The sequence below is a fragment of the Heterobasidion irregulare genome (assembly GCF_000320585.1).
Source record: "Heterobasidion irregulare TC 32-1 unplaced genomic scaffold scaffold_09, whole genome shotgun sequence".
Lineage (NCBI taxonomy): Eukaryota > Fungi > Basidiomycota > Agaricomycetes > Russulales > Bondarzewiaceae > Heterobasidion > Heterobasidion irregulare.
The window spans coordinates 175,850-194,286 of NW_009258205.1; the positions used below are offsets into that span (position 1 = coordinate 175,850).

At 54.8% G+C, this 18,437-nt stretch overlaps 10 protein-coding genes across 10 annotated transcripts; 3 read left to right on the forward strand and 7 right to left on the reverse strand.

The window, feature by feature from the left end:
- Positions 1–86: 86 nt before the first annotated feature.
- HETIRDRAFT_420575 (uncharacterized protein) lies at positions 87–824 on the reverse strand (the record flags this gene model as incomplete). The annotated part of the gene is made up of 2 exons (XM_009551476.1): positions 87–132; positions 214–824. The coding sequence occupies 2 exons, from the start codon at positions 822–824 to the stop codon at positions 87–89; spliced, it is 657 nt and encodes a 218-aa protein (XP_009549771.1).
- On the forward strand, positions 159–2,674 carry HETIRDRAFT_460223 (uncharacterized protein; the record flags this gene model as incomplete). Its single annotated transcript, XM_009551477.1, has 6 exons — positions 159–1,288; positions 1,359–1,488; positions 1,561–1,775; positions 1,836–1,949; positions 2,000–2,211; positions 2,278–2,674. Exons 1-6 carry the CDS (start codon positions 1,160–1,162, stop codon positions 2,672–2,674), a joined length of 1,197 nt encoding a protein of 398 aa, XP_009549772.1. The 5' UTR covers positions 159–1,159.
- Positions 821–1,133, reverse strand: HETIRDRAFT_107404 (uncharacterized protein; the record flags this gene model as incomplete). Its single annotated transcript, XM_009551478.1, has 2 exons — positions 821–1,036; positions 1,095–1,133. 2 exons carry the CDS (start codon positions 1,131–1,133, stop codon positions 821–823), a joined length of 255 nt encoding a protein of 84 aa, XP_009549773.1.
- A 195-nt stretch (positions 2,675–2,869) lies between the features above and the next one.
- HETIRDRAFT_411101 (uncharacterized protein) lies at positions 2,870–3,569 on the reverse strand. Its single transcript, XM_009551479.1, has one exon. It carries the CDS (start codon positions 3,136–3,138, stop codon positions 2,878–2,880), a length of 261 nt encoding a protein of 86 aa, XP_009549774.1. The 5' UTR covers positions 3,139–3,569; the 3' UTR covers positions 2,870–2,877.
- On the forward strand, positions 3,390–5,904 carry HETIRDRAFT_387787 (uncharacterized protein; the record flags this gene model as incomplete). Its single annotated transcript, XM_009551480.1, has 2 exons — positions 3,390–4,063; positions 4,802–5,904. The coding sequence occupies 2 exons, from the start codon at positions 3,390–3,392 to the stop codon at positions 5,241–5,243; spliced, it is 1,116 nt and encodes a 371-aa protein (XP_009549775.1). The 3' UTR covers positions 5,244–5,904.
- Positions 5,905–6,296: 392 nt separating this feature from the next.
- HETIRDRAFT_435775 (uncharacterized protein) lies at positions 6,297–7,752 on the forward strand (the record flags this gene model as incomplete). The annotated part of the gene is made up of 8 exons (XM_009551481.1): positions 6,297–6,303; positions 6,354–6,454; positions 6,505–6,635; positions 6,698–6,780; positions 6,832–7,086; positions 7,203–7,374; positions 7,430–7,667; positions 7,729–7,752. 8 exons carry the CDS (start codon positions 6,297–6,299, stop codon positions 7,750–7,752), a joined length of 1,011 nt encoding a protein of 336 aa, XP_009549776.1.
- A 203-nt stretch (positions 7,753–7,955) lies between these two features.
- HETIRDRAFT_157306 (amino acid transporter) lies at positions 7,956–11,181 on the reverse strand (the record flags this gene model as incomplete). Its single annotated transcript, XM_009551482.1, has 15 exons — positions 11,001–11,181; positions 10,667–10,918; positions 10,534–10,588; positions 10,140–10,453; positions 9,990–10,025; positions 9,881–9,942; positions 9,782–9,830; positions 9,625–9,716; positions 9,378–9,544; positions 9,195–9,312; positions 8,797–8,934; positions 8,634–8,736; positions 8,405–8,500; positions 8,163–8,368; positions 7,956–7,988 (listed from the first exon to the last, which is right to left on the reverse strand). Exons 2-15 carry the CDS (start codon positions 10,839–10,841, stop codon positions 7,956–7,958), a joined length of 1,644 nt encoding a protein of 547 aa, XP_009549777.1. The 5' UTR covers positions 10,842–10,918; positions 11,001–11,181.
- Positions 11,182–12,128: 947 nt separating this feature from the next.
- Positions 12,129–13,501, reverse strand: HETIRDRAFT_163725 (uncharacterized protein; the record flags this gene model as incomplete). Its single annotated transcript, XM_009551483.1, has 2 exons — positions 12,129–12,142; positions 12,202–13,501. 2 exons carry the CDS (start codon positions 13,499–13,501, stop codon positions 12,129–12,131), a joined length of 1,314 nt encoding a protein of 437 aa, XP_009549778.1.
- A 716-nt stretch (positions 13,502–14,217) lies between these two features.
- On the reverse strand, positions 14,218–16,489 carry HETIRDRAFT_460226 (uncharacterized protein). The gene is made up of 3 exons (XM_009551484.1): positions 16,294–16,489; positions 15,283–16,217; positions 14,218–15,214 (listed from the first exon to the last, which is right to left on the reverse strand). The coding sequence occupies exons 1-3, from the start codon at positions 16,328–16,330 to the stop codon at positions 14,612–14,614; spliced, it is 1,575 nt and encodes a 524-aa protein (XP_009549779.1). The 5' UTR covers positions 16,331–16,489; the 3' UTR covers positions 14,218–14,611.
- Positions 16,376–16,822, reverse strand: HETIRDRAFT_420582 (uncharacterized protein; the record flags this gene model as incomplete). The annotated part of the gene is made up of 1 exon (XM_009551485.1): positions 16,376–16,822. The coding sequence occupies one exon, from the start codon at positions 16,820–16,822 to the stop codon at positions 16,376–16,378; it is 447 nt and encodes a 148-aa protein (XP_009549780.1).
- Between the last annotated feature and the right edge of the window lie 1,615 nt (positions 16,823–18,437).

The following is an 18,437-nucleotide window of genomic DNA, read 5'->3' on the forward strand; positions in this document are numbered from 1 at the left end:
ACTAGCTTCTTCGTCAACTCCTGCGTCGACTCCCGCGTCGACCTCCTCGGCTCCCTCCTCGCACTCTCCCCTCTCGACCTGATCCTTCACCGCGAAGTGAAGAACCACACGTCCTCCTTCGACCCGGGGCCCCTAAACACCGTCTCGACCCGCGTCCGGCCGCAGAGCACGTCGATGCGCCGCACGCCCTTCATCTTCTCCGTCTCGCGGTACGCCCCCGCCGCCCTGCAGCGCGCTTCGTACGCGCGCTTCACCTCGTCGACGCGCGGCAGCGCCTCCCACTCCTCGCGGCGGATCTGCGTGCGCAGCGTCGTGTACAGCGCCGCGAGCACGTCCGCGACGCTCACGAAGCGGCTGCCGGGCGAGGTGCTCGGTGTGGGGCGCACCGCGATCGCCCACGGGAGCTGCGCCGAGCGGAGCGTCATCTGGGCCAGGGGCGGGCTCGTCGCGGGCGCGGCGAGCGTGGACGCGGGGAGGGCGGGGTTCTGCACGGAGATGGGCTGGGAGACGTCGAAGGCGAGGTTGAGCGCGGCGAGCGCGGGGTGGAGGTAGATATTGGACGGCTGGGGGGACGGCGGGAAGGCAGGGCTGGGGAGGTGCGTATAGGGCATGGCGTTGGGGGGTGAGGGGGTATAGACCATTGGGGAGGGGTAGGCGGACGGGCTGGGGTGCGCGCGGGGGAGGAGGGGCGAGGGGAAGGCGGAGTGCGAGTCTGGTGGGGTGGAGGGGCCGTCGGACGACTCGCCTGAGGAGAGGGGCGAGTCGACCCGGAAGGGGCGGACGTCGGGGGTGGGGTTGAACCGAACGTGTCGCGGGGTACTCATTGCGGGAACGGTGGTGGTGGTGGTAGCGGTGGTGGTGGTGGTGGTAGCGGCGAGGGAAGCGGTGGTAAAGAGGCTCGAGTGAGTTCGGGTGATGATGTGCGTTGGGTGATGTGCGTTGGTGTGGGTGGGGTAAGAGGTGGGAGGGATGAGCGGTGCGGATGGAGGGGGTTAAATATGAGGAGAGGAGGGACAGCAACAGGTAGATATTCAAGCTATGGGTCCATAAAGGAAGCTTGGCAACTGGCGCATAGACAGTGAGTGCCGTCAAACCGGCGACGGATTCGGAGCAGAAAAGGCGCAGCCAGCCATGGATCGGGTCCGTTCAGCAGGCCGACATGGCGCTCAGAGCAGGGGCACGTTTGGCAGGTCTGTGCTTGGGCGGCCTGGGCTGTGAACGAGTTACTGGGAAGACGCTTTGGGAGGAGGAGGGAGCCAGGGCAGCCCGTGAGTCAACGCAAGCCCCCGTGCGGTGCAAATATAAATTTGATTACCACACGATTTCGCGACTTTGGCACCCGCACCGCTCCCAATCAGGCCCGTTTCGGTAGCCCACCGCCACTGATTCGGTTGCTGGCGACGCGGCCTCTCTCGCTCTCGCTGGTCCACCCTGGTCCACTCCAATGCGACATCAATCCTTTGATGTCCCGCGACCGCGTTACGTGGCGTGCTTGCATCGTGTGTGGCCGTAGCGCGATGTAGATCACAATTGCGGATGCAAATGCGCTGTCGCTGATAGATTCCTTCCCCCGCTTGGTCCTCACCCTCGCTCCGATCCAAATCAGCCACACAGGTAACATCATCGTCCAGTCATCGTCCGTGCCCATCCATCTCGCGTCTCTGATCCACGCCGCGTCCACCCGTCGTGGCATGAAATGCCACGGCATCTGCTGCGCGCGGTTTGCACTGTGCACTTTGCCCATCGATGCACGAAACATCATTGTAACTCGCATCGTAAGCAACGAGCCTTCCGTGACCTGCCACGGACGCCGCGACACGCTCCCATCCACCCAGCCTCCACGTGCGCGTGCCAGTCCTAATATCCCAGAACCGCGGCGCGCCGCGCACAGGTGCAGCTGCAGGCGCCCAGGCGCCACGGCGCACGACGACGGCCCCACCCGCGTCCTCGTCCGCGCACATCACGCATCTGCGAACCGAGACAAGGACGCGACCTGCAGCTCCTCCCTCCGCGGCTTTCGTCCCTGCAGCTCCTAGCTATGATATCATCCACGCTCGCTAGCTCGTTCGCTAGGATCTCCCTCCTAGGATCCCGACAGCTCGTCGTGCGCGCGCGCAGACCCACACTCATTACTTCCTTATTCGCCGTATTTATTTCTGGCGACCTGAACGTGCAAATTCGCCGGCGTCAACTCGCGCCGAATGATGCAAGGTACGTGGATCCCGGCGCTACGCTCCACGTGGCTCGCACTCAGAGCCGGTCCTAGTCACTCGCGAGCCTAGTCATCCCCAGCTCGGTCACGGGCTGGCTGCCAACCTCCAAAAATGCGATGCCAACTCGAGCCAATCGCATTAATGGCGTCTGCACAGTCTCGGGCCCAGACATGGCCCTCGGAATGGCGTCGGATGGACCTTGCTCGAGTTGCTTGGTCGTGCTCAGCGAAGAGCGGACTGGCGCGGCCGGACGCGGGCGGTCCTTCCGGCTGCGCCGCCGCACGACACGGCATGATGCCATCAGTCAGCGCATGCAGTGGCAGGAGGGGCCCGCTGGGAAGGTGGAACCACCGCGATGCGAAGGGTGGGAAGCTCCCGGGCTCTTTGTCCCGGTGGCCCTCCGTGGTGGCGGGGCCCTGCCTGCGTTTGGGACGCGGCGCTGCTCGGTCGAGTCGCAGTAGCAACGGTGGCTTCGCACCCCTTCGCGCGCGAGATGGCCCTTGCGAGCCGCGCTGTCCCACCAGATCGAGGCGAGGCGGGCGATGGCGTGTGACCGCCTTGTTTTTGTTGGCTGTTGATTGTTGTTGATGGATGGACAGACGACGCGCTTGGGCCTTCTGTTCCAAGCCGCAGCGGGCTCGAGGGCCTCAGCCTCTGGGTCGCGTTAGGTAGCGCATTGGTCCCACACGCCGGCGCGTCGGTCAATGACATCACTGATTGCAATATTGGGCTTGACGGCTTGCATTCGAGTCGCTCCGGAACAGAGATCGTGCTCTCCGACGGTGTGAATCCAGGGTCGACCAGCGTCAACGACGAGGCTCCTCCCGAGGAACTCGAAGAACCCCCAAGCCCAAGCCCAAGCCCAAGCCGCTGCGCACACCAGCGCCTTTTCCCGCCCAGCGCTCGCAAAGTCGACGGGCCACATCGTGTCCGTTCGCTGATCGTGGGCAGCAGGATCGCTCTAATCACGTCATGATAGCCCCTTACTCGCCGCCATCACGTCTACAAACTTGCGAGCTTGCGACGCCCGCCCGCGCACAATCAGTTCCCGGAGGTCCCCTGCCTGTCAACTAGTCCTGGCTCGTTCGACTTGGCTACATAACGGGATCGCCGCGGTGCGCTGCGGCCCCGCGCGAGTCACTCGATGCGCCATAGCTCCGTGATGCCCGACACGATATGTGCGTGCGGGCCCGCAGTCGCGCAGTTTTAGCCATAACGCCGCTTGGCAGACCGCGTCAGGCGTCGGGCGTCAGGCCGTCATGCGCGACGGACGCTCCGAAACTTTGCGTCTCGGTTCGCAATCACGTCGCGCATACACTCGCGGTGTGCTCCGTCGGCGGCCCCACCGTGTCGGCGGCGGGCGTGGAGCGCACTTCGGACGGAGCTTGTGATCATCACGAACGCGGGCGAAATCGTCATTTGAAGCAGCTCGATGTCGATGTTCCGCTCGCACCGTGCGTGAGGGGTATTGGATTTCGAGTGCCGCGCACAAAATCCAATGATTGCAGACTTAGCGCGCGCGCAACGTTTGGCATGGCGGCGGGCGAGTTCCAGGCAACAGGACGCGGTCTGGCAGCCTTGGGTACGCACCCTCAAACTCTGCGCATCCAGCTCGACTCCCCCTCGGTGACACAGTCTAGGCGCGTCGCCCAAAACGGCAGCTCGTTGATGGGCCTGCACCGATCCCGCTCCGGCTGCGCTTTTGGATACCTGGGGGCGTCTGGCGGGCCTGCGGTGTCTCAGGCAGCAGCTCCGCCCTCTGGCCTCGCACGATATTGCTTCCTTAGTCGGGCGGTGCATGCGCAGCGCATCTCAGCTGTCCACCCATTCAATCGTAATCAAGTCAGTGCGTGAGCGTGTTTCGGACACGTCTTCACGTGTGGTCCTATTTGGGAACTGATTGCGGAGGCAGCACTGGTGCCACAGCCGTTCCCGGCTGCGATATTTCTGCCCGCCCGCCGGCCGTCCGGACGGTGGCCGAGCTACGTGTCCCTCGGGCTCATCATCCTCCGACTGCGCGCTATCAAGACGCGTTGTACCCCCGTCCTCTGGCCCCGTCCGACCTATCCTTAGCTCGAGTTGACATGGAGCGACAGGCGAATTGATGGCGCCGACTATGGCATCATCACACCCGCTTTGCATACTCTTTGAATAGTTCTCTCGCGACGGGAGGCCGCAGCTTGATCCTAGGACACCCGACGGGCAAAGCAAGTCTCATACGCCTCTGCCGGGCGCGAGGCTGCGACCCGTCTACAGAGGTGGAGCAGCACCGACGCCACCGACTGCGGCAGTTCTGCCCTTTGTCTTTGCGTGCGTCCTGGAGAACAGATCATGTGCTGGCACCGAACAAATAAGATGTGCATCATCAAGCTCATGATTTTCCGTCGCACTTCCCCTCACTGAATCATGCCTTTGATGGTGTTGATGTGGGCACCCGCCGCAGCGCGACGGAAGATCGTCTCAGTCAGGGTTGACGTGGTCAGTCGCGGGTGATGCCAGATGGTGCATGTCATGACGCATGATGCTGCATGATGGCACTCGTTCTGATGATTCGAGCACAACGACTTGCTCTGCTCTGCTTTGCGCAGTCGTTTTCCTGCTACCGGCGAAAGGGATGCTTCCGCGTATCTTCCGAGCCTCAAACGACATTTATTGCCACCTATCGCCACCTACTACCGCCACCCACCGCCACTTTCCACGCCCTTCACGCGCCGCACACACACGCCTGCAGCTTCGCACGCTGCACCGCTGAGTGGCCGTCCACGCGGAGTTCGACGGATCGCCTGCGGGTCGTTCGATGATGACCTCAGTCGCAGACAGGGCTCGCGGACGCCGCGGCGCGTTTCGCACACACGCGTCGGCCTCGTTCTCGACTGCGACGCGATTGCCGCCGGGGCTGCATACGTGGGACGGGCGAGCACAAGACCGGCTGATTCTGGTCTGGTGGAGATTTCTGGGCGGGCGGCTCCGGCGCGCGTGGGCATCGGTGCGCACGCTCTGTTGGGAAGATGGGCACCGCTGCGTAAGTAGGTGTTTCGGTTCGGCTTCCACGATCGTACGTGGCGCTCTCGTGCTTTGCTCTCGAGGCATGCGCCGACGGCGGCTCAGATCCGCCCAATTCGAGACTTTATCTGTACCTAGCCTGCTCGCTGCCTAGGCACCTAGTGCCACCTCGATCCACACGCTTGCGGAACCAAGCTGACACCTCTCGCCCTTCCCTTCCCAGTTCTATCTCTGACTCTCTTTATTAGCGCACTGCCTTTGCGTTCCGTATAGCCAACGATGTACAAGTGGACGACCTGCTGCACCGCTTGCCTCGTTCCTGGACTGGGGGCGCTGACGCGCGCCTACAGCTATATTGACGCCACTGGATGCGCTGCCCATCAACATCGCGTCGGCAGATTCGCTCTCGGTGCCTAAATATGGTGTGTCGGGGCTGTGATCGCTGATACCTCCGACTCGGGTATATGGAGCAGGCGGTTCGTTAGTGTAGGTCATCCTTCCCGAGGACTCTGATCGAGTGTACCGTTGAGCTGTTCGACGGCCGCAGAAATTGTTGGGCTAACTTAAGTATGTAGTCTCGTCGGGCACTGGACAGGCTTTCCAGCTGGATTAAATTAGATCGGTACTTATTCCGAACTTGTATGAAACTTGTACAGCTGTAGATAAATAGAAGCTAAGCTTTATTGGTAAGTGATATCCTTGAAACTATGTAGGGTCCAGACAGAACAGAAAGCACGAAGATAATGCACCTAGGTCATTGTGCTGCTTGGGTCGCATGAGACATCTGTAGTACTCGTGGAGAGGCAGTGTCATGTTAATCTCGCGCATCGCGTGGTGCATCGGATAGAGTGGCAACCTGAGGAGGATAGTGTATTCTGCTGTAAAAATGAAAATAATGCACTTGCAGAGGAGGCTATGCTGAATGCTTCAAATTGACCGAAGCAACAAAGCTGAGGATGTCAGCGCGACGCGTTTGATCCACGTGCAATCCACATGACTTGTCGTACGTCCGGAAATCGTCCAAGTCGAGCATCATTTCCTGCAGCCTCACTTTCCTCCGTTCCGTCCACTTTGCTCACAATGTCCGGTACGTATCTCACAACCTTCGCGGTCCAACACAAGGCTGATGCGCTTCAGAAGACCAAGTCGAACTCTCCTCTCCTCCATTCGACAGTGTATCCTCCGTTCTGTTCTCCCCGAACAACCCAAACCACCTTCTAGTTTCATCATGGGATACTGTGCGTGCTGCCCCTACTGAAAATATGTTGACTAACTTAGGCACGTAAAGACCGTCCGATTCTACGATGTCGCCGCTAACGAGCAAAAGTCAAAATTCGATCATCGCGCCGCCGTGCTTGCCGTCGCCTTCTCCGACGAATCGCATGCTTACAGTGGAGGCTTAGACACGTCCGTTCGACAGTGCGTCTACATTTTGTCATCACCAGTCTGAATCCTGCCGACCGCGCTCGATAACGAGACAGGTTGGAGCTGGAGACCGAAAAGATACACAACTTGGGACAGCACAATGACCCCATTTCCAGCATGAACTACTCGCAGGACACCCGTGCGTACCGATTTTCTCGCGATTTGTTCTCCTGCGCTCACATCGCTCTAGATGCTCTGATCACGGGCTCCTGGGATCGCACTGTCCGCTTCTGGGATCCACGAGCCTCCACACCACAGGTCGCCTCGCACGAACAACCGGAACGCGTTTACTTCATGGACCTCGTCGGGAACCACCTGGTCGTCGCGATGGCCAGCCGGCTCTTCCACATCTTCGACATCCGAAAGATGGAGAAGCCAGAGCAGACGCGGGAAAGCAGCTTGAAGTTCATGACGCGAGCGCTGGCGTGTATGTCGGATGGACAAGGTAAGTCCTGCGTCTCTCATTTCAGCCCTCATCTGCATCCGTATGTGGGTGTCCGCCTTGCCACCGAAACGATGCTGATCCGTTCGTTCTCATCCTTGATATGTGTGGCTCTGAAGGATACGCGACTGCTTCTGTCGAGGGAAGGATCGCTGTCGAATACTTCGATCCGAGCTCAGAAGCGCAGGACAAAAAATACGCATTCAAGTGCCATCGTCAGACCATTGAGGACGTGGACCACGTCTGGCCCGTGAACTCGCTCGCCTTTCACCCAACGTGCGCGGGTCTATCGTACCTTCTCCCTTGCCGCATACAAGCCACTCACAATCTTACCTCGGTTTTTCAGCTACAACACCTTTGCTTCTGCGGGCTCGGACGGGACCGTGTCCATATGGGACCACAAGGTCAAAAAGCGCCTGCGCCAGTACCCACGATACCACTCCCCGATCTCAAGCATTGCATTCAACTGCGACGGAACGAAGCTCGCGACGGGCGTCAGCTACACATGGGACTCAGGGGAAGAGGGCCAGAAGACGGCGGAGAGGCCAAGTGTCTACATACGCTCACTTGGGGAGGAGGTCAAGGTGCGTCTTTGCTTCGTGATTTATCACGCAATCTTGTTTTGGCTAACTGGTACACCTATAGCCGAAGGGATGGACTGGGAGCTAGATGCTCGTCGCATTGTATGTTTTCAGATTGTTATAGGTGTATGGATGGCGCTATCGTATCCGGCGGTTTATGCAGTCGAGATGTCGGGAGCAAAAATGAGCGGTCGTCCGTCGCGCTGATTTTGCTCAATGCTCACTTTGGAGCGGAATTTGTGTGATGGGCGTGCGAGTAAAAGGAAACACGACGCGATCAGAAAGTGTGAGTTAATGGTATCTGTTGTTGCAGCTATCCAAATCCTAGACATAATACATCCATAGCGTGAATTACTCGTAGCAATGTTGGCGGTACGCCGATCTCAGTGACTTCAAAGGACACCCCTATTCGATTTTTCTTCGTGAAAACTTTACATAAAACGACGAAAACTCGTCAACAATCTGTCCAACTATGCAGTGATCACACGAAACACGTACCAGCGCGACAACAGTTCCATCCTCCAACACCTCTTTCCTAGGCACGAGTTCGTACCCGAATACTTTCGGTAAAATGATGCGCCACGAAGCCCAGTAGAGGACACCGAAAGTGAGAACACCAATACCGACTAGACAATACAGATAGTAAGGAAGAGGGGGAGTGTCTCCAACTTTGTTCGCAGGGTGGAGGAAGGGCGTGATGAGCACTATGGTCAAAGCGATCAGCAACCAATACCAGGCACAAGCGATGATGAACATCGTACAGAAAACAGCCGCCGCCAGGAAAAAGAATGCGAGCGGCAGCCATACTGAGAAGTGATAAGAAGTAGTTAGTTTCGCTTCACATCAGGGCTCGTCGCAGCAGCTGTACCTTTGAATGGGCGGTGGAGATTTGGCTTTGTCCACCTCAGATAGAAGAGGCCCTACAATCAAAGAGTTGATATCTAGGCCCAGCAAGAACAAGATGCAGACGCACTAGGACGATGAACAGGTTGATGATCTGTTGTGGATAGCCTTCAACATCGAGTATGAAGGGATATGCGACGGATGGTGGAGGCGCAATGATCACGATAACCTGTTCACCAATTTCTCTTCAATCATGATATCCTGTTTGGGCATACGGGGTGTCACGTACCGACGGAATCAGATGGATGATGAGGCCGGGCAAAGGCGACTTGCCAGTTGGCCAGTTGGATGCCCAGAAACGGTTCCCAAAGGGAAGCGGGACACCTTCTTTTGCCAGCTCTTGGTTGACCCGCGCAGCTGAAAAAGTCTAGGATGCTGATTAGAGACCTGCGAGGAATGCTGTATCGGGAACAAAGGCACGCACGACGGTGACGACGTTCTAAACAATGGTCAGTGTTCGAGTACGACGGCTTGAGAATCACAGAGACTGACCCTGCACATGAAACCCAGATGATTATCAACGACTTTGATTAGCATCTATCAGATGAGTACCAAGCAGCGATGTCATACCCCAGAGCACTGTAGAGTTGCGTTAGATGAATAGAGATATGTTCAGACGACAAAGACTTGCCTCAATGCAACAAAGACGGAAAGTGCTTTCTGAGCCTTCGTACCAAAAACATTCTTAAAGAATAGAGATGCGACAGTGACGCCTGACTTAAGAATCTGTGGCTTCGAGGCAGCTCTGCAAAAACAAGCGTGTGTTGGTTAATTCAATCGAAAGTGACCAGGGGTATTCAAGCGACTAACGAAAAATAAGCCACGTTCGCAAGCATATACAGAATAGTGACAAGGCTCAAGCCGAGTGGTCCTGCTATCTTAAGCGTCCGAACTGGATTTTTGACATCGTTCATCACGTAGTTTACGCCCGACCAACCTGCATAGGCATTGAGGACTTTAAACGTCGCGGTTGCGTACTGTGAAGCGTCAGTTAGGCAGCAGCAGTTGTCCAGTAACCTCAGGTCAAAGTATGTACGAAAGTCCAGAAGCGACGTACGTCGTTGCTGCTATGTGAGCTTCCTGCGAATGCATTGCGGAAGTTTACATGCGGGTCTTCGATGCGAGTTTTACCAGATAGAACCACCCAGCCTGTATGAAACACATATGGCCTGAGCATACAGGAACTGAATTGCGGATGATGGGGATACACTGACCCGTGATAACCACGAAGAGGAGGATAAAGATTTTAAGCAATGACAGTGCCTGGTGCTCGCCGTCAGCTCATGAGTGAATAGACAAGATAAGAAACTAACGTTCATAAAGTAAACTCCCACTCTGGGAGCAAAACCATGAAGAAACGTGGCAAAGAAAATCACTACTTTTCATCAGTATAAGATCGACTGTCGAATCCCTAGGACTGACCTCCAAGGGCGATACCACGTTCTGTCCAACGATCTGCTGTATGCCCAGCAGCAACTAATATGCTGCAACGCGGTTAAAACCTGGTGCAGTTGAAATTGATAAGAAGATACCGACTTCGAAGCAAAGACCTGCCGATAGGGTCAGCACCGCTTGTAATCCGCCTTGCCGACACAGAAGCTAAAGAACTCACGATACACCCAGACGCTGTGAACCCCAACAGTATAGCCTGCATGGAAAAGATAACGGTGGCCAGATATCTCGGCTTCCGATACACGGCCTCGAGATACACCTTCTCTCCTCCCGACCTCGGAAACATCGAGCCAAACTCAAGCCATATGAACAGCCCACAGAAAGAGAGGACGAAACCGAGGATCCAGAGCATGAGAGAGGCCCCAACAGAGCCTACGGAGTTGAGAATAGATGAAGGTGTGGAGAAGATGCCAGTGCCTATGATGCGACCGACACTGGATCGAGGAGTAGTGAGCGGCCGATGCTCTGAGCGCGATCGATGTGGTCACAGCAGCGTTGGAAAACAAGTACTCACATTAAGAGGGTGCAGCTGAAGACACCCAGATGACGACCCATGCCCCCAGCAGTGTCTGTCAAAGCATTTAGCAGCCAGTCAGCCCTGCAAGCTACGACAACAGTCAGATACATCCGAAGATATCGTCATGTACCTTCTTCAAAAGTGAGCTCCCCAGGGTTGACGACTTGGACGGAGCTGCCTTCTCCATCCTTCGAGTCGATATAATCTCCTTTCTCGCTGCCGCTTTCCACTTCAGCTGGTATGGCGCTCGCATGTGCTTCGGAATTGTCTCCGGAGCTCTTGAAGGCGCTCAGAAAGAAAGCCATGGCAGCTGCGATAGGCGTGCTACGAAAGCTAGGGGGATCCCGAGGAAGCGCGGACCATGCTATCGCTCGAAGACAATCTATTTATAAGAAAAACATGGAGCGCGCATCAGAGACAATTGCCGCATCTGTGTATCGGCACAAGCGATAGGGGACGCTGACATGCAGAAGTTGATGGTGTTTGCAGACTAAGATGGCGCAAATGTCAGACAGGCTGGCGAAGTCTCGCGACTTACGAGAAGCCAAAACCGGATGTGAAACTGAGAAACGCCATTTCCAAGGAACGAGTGCTTATCGCAGTAAGTTCGTGCCTCCGTATACGTCGCTGAATCAAAATGTATCCAAGTCGAGGGGACTGGCAGAGTATTACTGACAGTCGCAAGAGCGCACATGTCCACAACATCCGTCTCACGTGCAATAACACGACGCGATCGAGCATATTCCTGAACAGAGTCGTGTCTATTCGTCAAGTGAAACCACTCTTCTTTGTTTTGTTTGGAAACAGTGCTGCTGCCATTGACGTGAAAACCCGTGAAGATTAAAAGGCTTATATTCAAATTTTACATGACGCGATTTCTGGTACCATATGCAGACTCTTTGAACCGCTCCTCGGACTGAATCTGAAGGATCTGTTTTTCTTCGTGTGACGCAAAGGGTGTCGATCTTCCAGCTTTACAGGGCCGTCGTCTACCAAGGAATATCAAGGAAACGACGAACATAATTCTAGTAGGACATCGCTCACCAAAACACGAAACAACATAATCTATAAGCACAAAACGTATCAGCAGAACGGTTTGCCATACATCCTGATGGTGGTAGAATTCAACTACATCACTGCAGGCATCAAGTACAAAAGCCCACACGATAGCATCGCCCGATATACCAGAAACATTCGAAGTGCCGATAGGAGAGAGGATGTCAGCAAATGAAATACTCTCCACTGAGCCACAAGGGCAGAGAGAGTGCCTCCTTAAAGGCGGCAAGCGAAAGACATGCGAGATGCAACAACCAACAAAGGGCAGCACCCATGACAATGACACGCACTTTTGGATATTTCAGAAAGAAGCTACGTTCAGAAGCCGTGACGTCCACACACTGCTCGAGGTAAGATACGACGCTTTGAACTGATACACATAGTAGATCGATGTAACACCAACGCACCGATTGACATAACACCGGGCAGGCCAACTGTTAAGAAAGATACACGATCTGATAGTACACACATGTCATAGGTTTTCATACTGTCCACTAGAAAAGCCCTTGCAGCAATCGATACGAGTCACTGACCAGTCACCAACTTGTCGCTGCACATATGGATAGAAGTGAGCGAAGAGTGAGGGCACAAAAGAGATCTTCGACTTACGGGTATCTGTCTCTCCCCAGTCCAAACTAGACTTCTTCTCGAGATAACCCGGCGCCTCCCTTAGATCCAGATCCCACTCTCGTCCATCTTTCCACCTCTTGAACTCTTCTTCCTCCGTCCACACTTGCTTCCATATTGCCTCCTTCTTTTCTCTCCTTGATCCTTCCTCTGCCTCTGCCTCTATCTCGCGCCATTCCTTCGCACGCGAAAAAACGTCTGGTTGACGAGAAGTGATGTCGTCCCATTCTAGCCGCGCTGGTCGGACATAGGGGAGAAGAAAAAATCTAGGGTGTGATGCGCAAAAGCTGAGGATCCTATCCCAGCATGTCAAATAGTAGCAGTAGCCTTCATGGCCACGGAAGGCTGGGGTACCAAGGCTCAGGACGATCATCTGCAGGTTCCCGCAATCATGTAAAAGCTCCCGTATCTGAGCGGTGATGTTATGCATTACTCTCTCGGGTTGCGATGCCCGTACGGTGAGCGCAACGTGTGTGAGTGCAGGCAGATCTCGAAGAGAGGATGAATGGAATCCGGTGAGTGTAGAGGTATAGAGGTGCGTGACATGACTGAAATAAGATTCGCGGAAATTGACAGGGTTAGGAAGGCCGAGATGGAAAATCATGGCAGTGGTCGGCCGAACGTGATGTTTCCGCAGCCAGAACGCGTGCGCACCCAGAAGTGGGGCAGTAATACTGAGGTTCGAGATGTTTTTGAAAGCATTCCCAATAGAGCCGAGCATCTCTTCAATGGAAGGCCTTCGTGCAGGGACAGCAAGCGCCAAGGAGTAGATTGGGAAAGGGGAAACTGGTTTGCGTTGAGACGAAGACGACAGAAATAAAGAGCGTTTGGGAAGAAATGGTGAGGCAAAAGAGGTCACTTGCTCCGCATTTCGCAGAAGAACATTGTGATAAAGACATGAGGAGATCAGCCGTCGGATAGAACTTGATACTAGACAGAGGTTTTTAGCATCTGTGCGATCGGCAACAGCCATGTAGATGAGGATTTCTGTAACCAGTTCGATCGGCAAATTCCTCCATACTTCGACACTGAGGGATGGCTTTCGTTCGGCAAGAGTGTCCGGACTCGCTGGGGGAAGCTCCCACCTGGCAGAAGTTTTCGTCAGAAACTCAATCTCTTTCGTCCATAACAGAGAAATAGAAAGAGGTATAAGTCCTCCAAATGGAAGAGAACCAAAGCACGGTTGACTCGACAGCCGTGCAATTTCGTCGAGCGGATAGACATGGCCAAAAATGCGCACGACAATAATCTGATCGAGCAGGAAGTAATACAACACGATCATGCGGATTGATACCTGTAGAGTCGAATCCTCTGAACAGACGTCGTTACGTCGACGGTCGCAGTGACATGTTGGCTTCTAGACAGACACGACCAGTTGTAAATGCAATTGTCATGCACTACTCAGCTGCCAGCTGTTCTCAGGTCTTGTAGACCTATATAGCTGATGCTCGTCGACCTCCTGATGCGTTGCGCTCTGTGCATACTAGCGGGTGTGACCAACTTACGTGCGAACACCTGGCTTCCTTCCTTGTGGGCTTTTGGTCGTCATTCCTTTGCAACGAGACGTTGAGACTGCTTGTAGAGAAAATGAGAGATGACTAGAGCTCGAAGTTGAAGATCAAGGGGAGGACGACTGCTTGTGGCTGATGCTTGTGGTAACCAGTCACACGTGTCATCTGGGAAATGTTGAGATACTGTTGAGATCAATTGCGTTCCCCTTAACACTTCTCAATAATGCACGACAACCCGTGCGCTATCATACTGATTGTTTAGTTGCTGAGCATTGATGCGACACTGTGGGTTTTGAGTCGAACAAAGCAAGAGCAAAATTGAAGCGCTGACAATGGCTAGATCACTCCACGTGGGACACACGTGGAGTATAGTGTCTGCCGCTCGAGTTGCCAGCAGCAACCGTCTCCATTGTCCTCTCCCTCCACAGGTCATCCCACACGCCCATTGTCTGAAACCTACATATAATCGCGTTCTCATCTCTCGTTTACTGCTCAATTCCATCGAGAAGTTGAATTCCTGTCAGCTAGGTGAGTACATCACAGATATGCGAATAAGACATCGAGCAACCGATAATGGAAATGTCATCAGCAGTCATAATGGAAGGAAATCCGCTGTGGAAGGTATCCCGGGGGAATAGTGAGTAGAAGTGTAGTGAAAGGGTCATAAAGACGTGACTGATACAGCAGATCATCAAGACCAACCGTACGATGGGAACTACAGGTAATACAGGGGTGAGCATGAATTGTTCAGAAGTATCGCGGGCGTGAGTGGGATACAGTTTAAGAGTGCGGTGAGGTGGAAGGGAGATATGGAAAACAGGTGAGTATACAACTATCTGTACATGCCGCTTCCACCGGGGACAGCAGCATCATCGATGGAGTCATGAAAAGTGTTCGCCAGACATCTGCAGATCATTGTAGCCAAACATCGCAGTGAACGGATCGTGGCCCAGTCTGTCGACATCCATATGCGTTGGACTGCAGTACTGTTCGTGGGGAAATCCGGATCCCATGGACTCGACGGTGGCGGCCTTGGGATCATCAGAGTACTTGACACCCTCGAGCTCGATTGGCGAGAGGCTACTCAGATCGAAGTCCTCGTTGAACAGTGGTTGTGAACCGTTTGTCCATCCGCCTTTTATCGTCGCAGAGGGCCAGGCGAAAGGCCGATATTCGAATTCGAGCATTTCGGGAGGACATTGGGATGTGGGGACGTCAGGAATACAGAACGCTTCGTGTTGTTGCCAGATTTCGCCGGGGATACCAATCACTTCAAGGGAGGACGTTGGCGTGAATGGTCTATCGTCTGGCGAGGGGGGACCCGACGAGCCAGCAGCATACGAAGACACAAGCAGCTGCTGAGAAGGCGCGAACATGCGTTGATCTGGGCATCCACCGAACGAGTCAAGGGAAACGTCATTTTTGTTATTGTTATCGACAAAGAACGGCGTCGGGTCGAACGTTCCAACAAAACCCGCCGAGCCCTGCGGACGGCAACAAGGTACGCTTAGTCTTCTTAGGGACGTGAGAAGGAGATGCCACCAATACGTACATTGACGTTTGGATCCCAGCCTTGTGGTTCGGGGTACGGCTGCTGAAGGCCATCCGAAGGTGCGAAATCGAAATTGAATCCTCCATTCTGCGCAGGGAAAGGGAACGAAGGTCGCCGTGCGCCTGTTGGGACCATCGAGGGTGATGATGGTGTTGAGGACATGAAGACGGGCGGGACGGTGATATGCTGCTGATAGGGAGGAGTAGGTGCCGATGCCGCGCGCGGACCTGGACGAACTGATAGTGGCATGATGAACGAAATCTCACCATCGTCCATCTCTTCATCGTCCGGCTTCTTTCCCTTCCCTTTCAGAGCTGCCGCCTTCTTTCCCTTGACTCGCTGGGGCCTATACACGTAGTTGGGATGCAGCTGCTCGTGCTCCTTCTTCTTCTCCTTGGCGAGTTCCTCCCAGTACTGGCGTTCCTCAGCTGTGAGGGCCTTCCATTCCCTGCTAATCGCCTTTGAGAGATCAGCCTGTCGTTGCTTCTTGGTTGGCGCGGACGCCTTGTCGCCACCCTCGCCTGCCTCTCCTGCGCCCAGCGCAGAATTACGGTCCTCGCAACATTTGCGCCTGAAGAGAATGAACGCGTTCTCTGGCCGCTTGACGTAGTCCTCGTCTCCCTTCTTCGGTCGACGCTCGTTGAGATCGCTGGCTGTAGAGCGGCGCCGGCGGTGCGTCTTGGTGGGAGCGGGCGCGGGCGGTGCTTGTGTGCGCTCCGCGATTTGGAGAGAAACATCGGATGAAATGTGCGAGGAGGGGGTGGGGGTCGTTGGTGGGGGAGTGAGCGTGGATGGTTTGAGCTCGGCCTCAAACGGAGAGTTGGACGGCGAAGATAAAGGAGAGGTCATGATATTAGGGAACGTGAAGGCGCGCGGCGTCGGGGATATGATATTGAACATCGGGGTGTGGACGTGGTCTACGGTCACTTCGAGTGCTGCAGGGGGATTGCGAGACGGTGAGTGCGATCAGATCGCGTTATCTTCGCTGTGGCATCATGATAGAGTGCTTACATCGAGAGTGTGTATCGCGAGTGCGGTAGGCGGGCATGATGGATGATGTTCTAGTGAGGACAATGGGGGGTCGCTGTGGAAGTTATGGAGTGGGGAAGGTAGCGGAAACGAAGAACAGTTGGAACTCCTGCTGCGGCAGGAGGGAGGCTGGTGGGGAAGTGCTCAGGAGAGTTTGGAGGTAACGCTTGTTCTTTTGTCTCGCGAGGACCCGGAGGGCGCTTACAATTGCGTGCAGGTCGCAGCGGACAAGACAATACGGATGCGCCAAAGCTTTATAGTCTTTGAGCAGATGGCACCTGAGTTCCTCCGAAGACCTCCATCGCTTTCCGTAAGTACTAGATCTGCCAGCCACAGTCTCACCATTGTTTCTCCCTGATTGGGATCGGCGAGGGCCCTGTTCCCAAATATTGGTTGGGGTCCTCGCGCGTCGTCTCCATATTTCTGCCAAATAGGACCAAATACAACAGCCACCTGCCGAATCCCTATTGTCTTGCTCTTGACGAGAAGACGACACATGGATGCCGGCCATCCGGTCGAATTTTCCCGTGAGACCAGCTGTTCCGATGACCAGTCCATCCTGTTATCGCCTGCCGCTCTTTTGCTTCCATTTTGCAGCGCCGCGAACTCGATTAAAAAATCGACCTGGTATAACCTCCGCACTTTCCGCCGACGAAGCTCGATGTTACTCGTTTTTTCCCTGCTGGCCGACGGATCCGGCTTGTACCTGCTTCTCCGCTGGTCCCACCGGAGTCACCTTGCAGGCCTGACGCCACCTTAATCTCGCTTTGGGCGGTTGGAAATTACGTTGCCCGCAAAGCCTCCCTGCATTTGGCAAGAGTGCTCCTGTTGCTCTTGGAGATGCCGCTTACGTCTGAGCGTTCACTTCTGCTCGCCCTTCGAGACTGACTGTTTGCATCGGAGTGGCTGTGTCGTTCTCTAGCCCTCGCGCCTCAAAGCTTGATATTGTTCTTGCTGCCTGGAGAACCCGATTTTCTTTCTACTAGCGCTGTAATGCAATCTCGCCGCGTCTCGAGTCCTGTGGTCGTTTGTCCCAGTCGCCGAGAATATTCAAAGCATGTTCAACCGTATATTACCCGCTGTGTCATTCATCGGTAATCATAAACTCTTTTTTGTTCGAAATACCTATCTGGGCCATCATCCTCGGCCATATGCGATTAACCCGTGATATAGCTCGATAATGCCGTTCTTTGCACTCTATTCTGACGTCCATACCGCGTTAGAAGCTTAATATTACGCTGAGCATGTGTTGATAGGTGTTCAGAACGTTCGTACTGACTACACTCGCAATGAGGATGTATCATCCGCTTGGCCACCCGCGGCGACTCGCGAGTGGCTGTGTTTGCTATCAGATTCAGCGGAAACACGTTGAGCGCCGCATATCTTTATCAGCGCTTCAGCGTTCTCTCATTTCATCTTGCGGTGCTACGGTGTTCTCGTGGATGGACAAACAGAGGCTATATTTTCCCGTATGCATCCGCTCGTCCATCACCGCGAGGATCCCAAACCTTCAGAGCCAAGTATAGCACCGGGGCGCGCCTCGTCTCTCGGCGAGTTCGGACCACTTCCTTGAAGTTGTCATACTAGGCACATTAAACGGGTCTTCATCTATACAAAGCCTCCGCCTTTTTGTCATATGATGCTTAACAGCAATGGAAAAAAAAGCAAGTCAGAAGATCAAATATTGTTCCCGCAGCTGCCGCGAGGCATACGGAGCACCATACCTGAACTGCTCGCTCACGACATACTCTACCGCTAGGGCCTCATGATATGTGATACCATATAACGCTCTATAACGCTCCACTATCTGCATATGATATCCCGGCCATCGCTCAACATTTCCTCAGGGGACGGGGAGCTCCGAGACTAATCCCCGCCCGCGCGCACTGTTTTGGCCTTGCTAAGATGCTCCCACCATCGCTCATGATCCGTCGCAAGATATCTCACGGATTCCGTCCCGACCCAGATTTAGATCGATTCCATTCTTCTTGGGCCTTTCTGGGTGTAGGTGTCAGATCTGATAGGTTGTCTCGGTGTTGCTCTATGTCACTTGGTTTAGACAGCCTCCTCGCGCCCCGTGGGCATTTCCCCTCGCCGCCTCTCACATGCTCGGGACGATCGGAGTT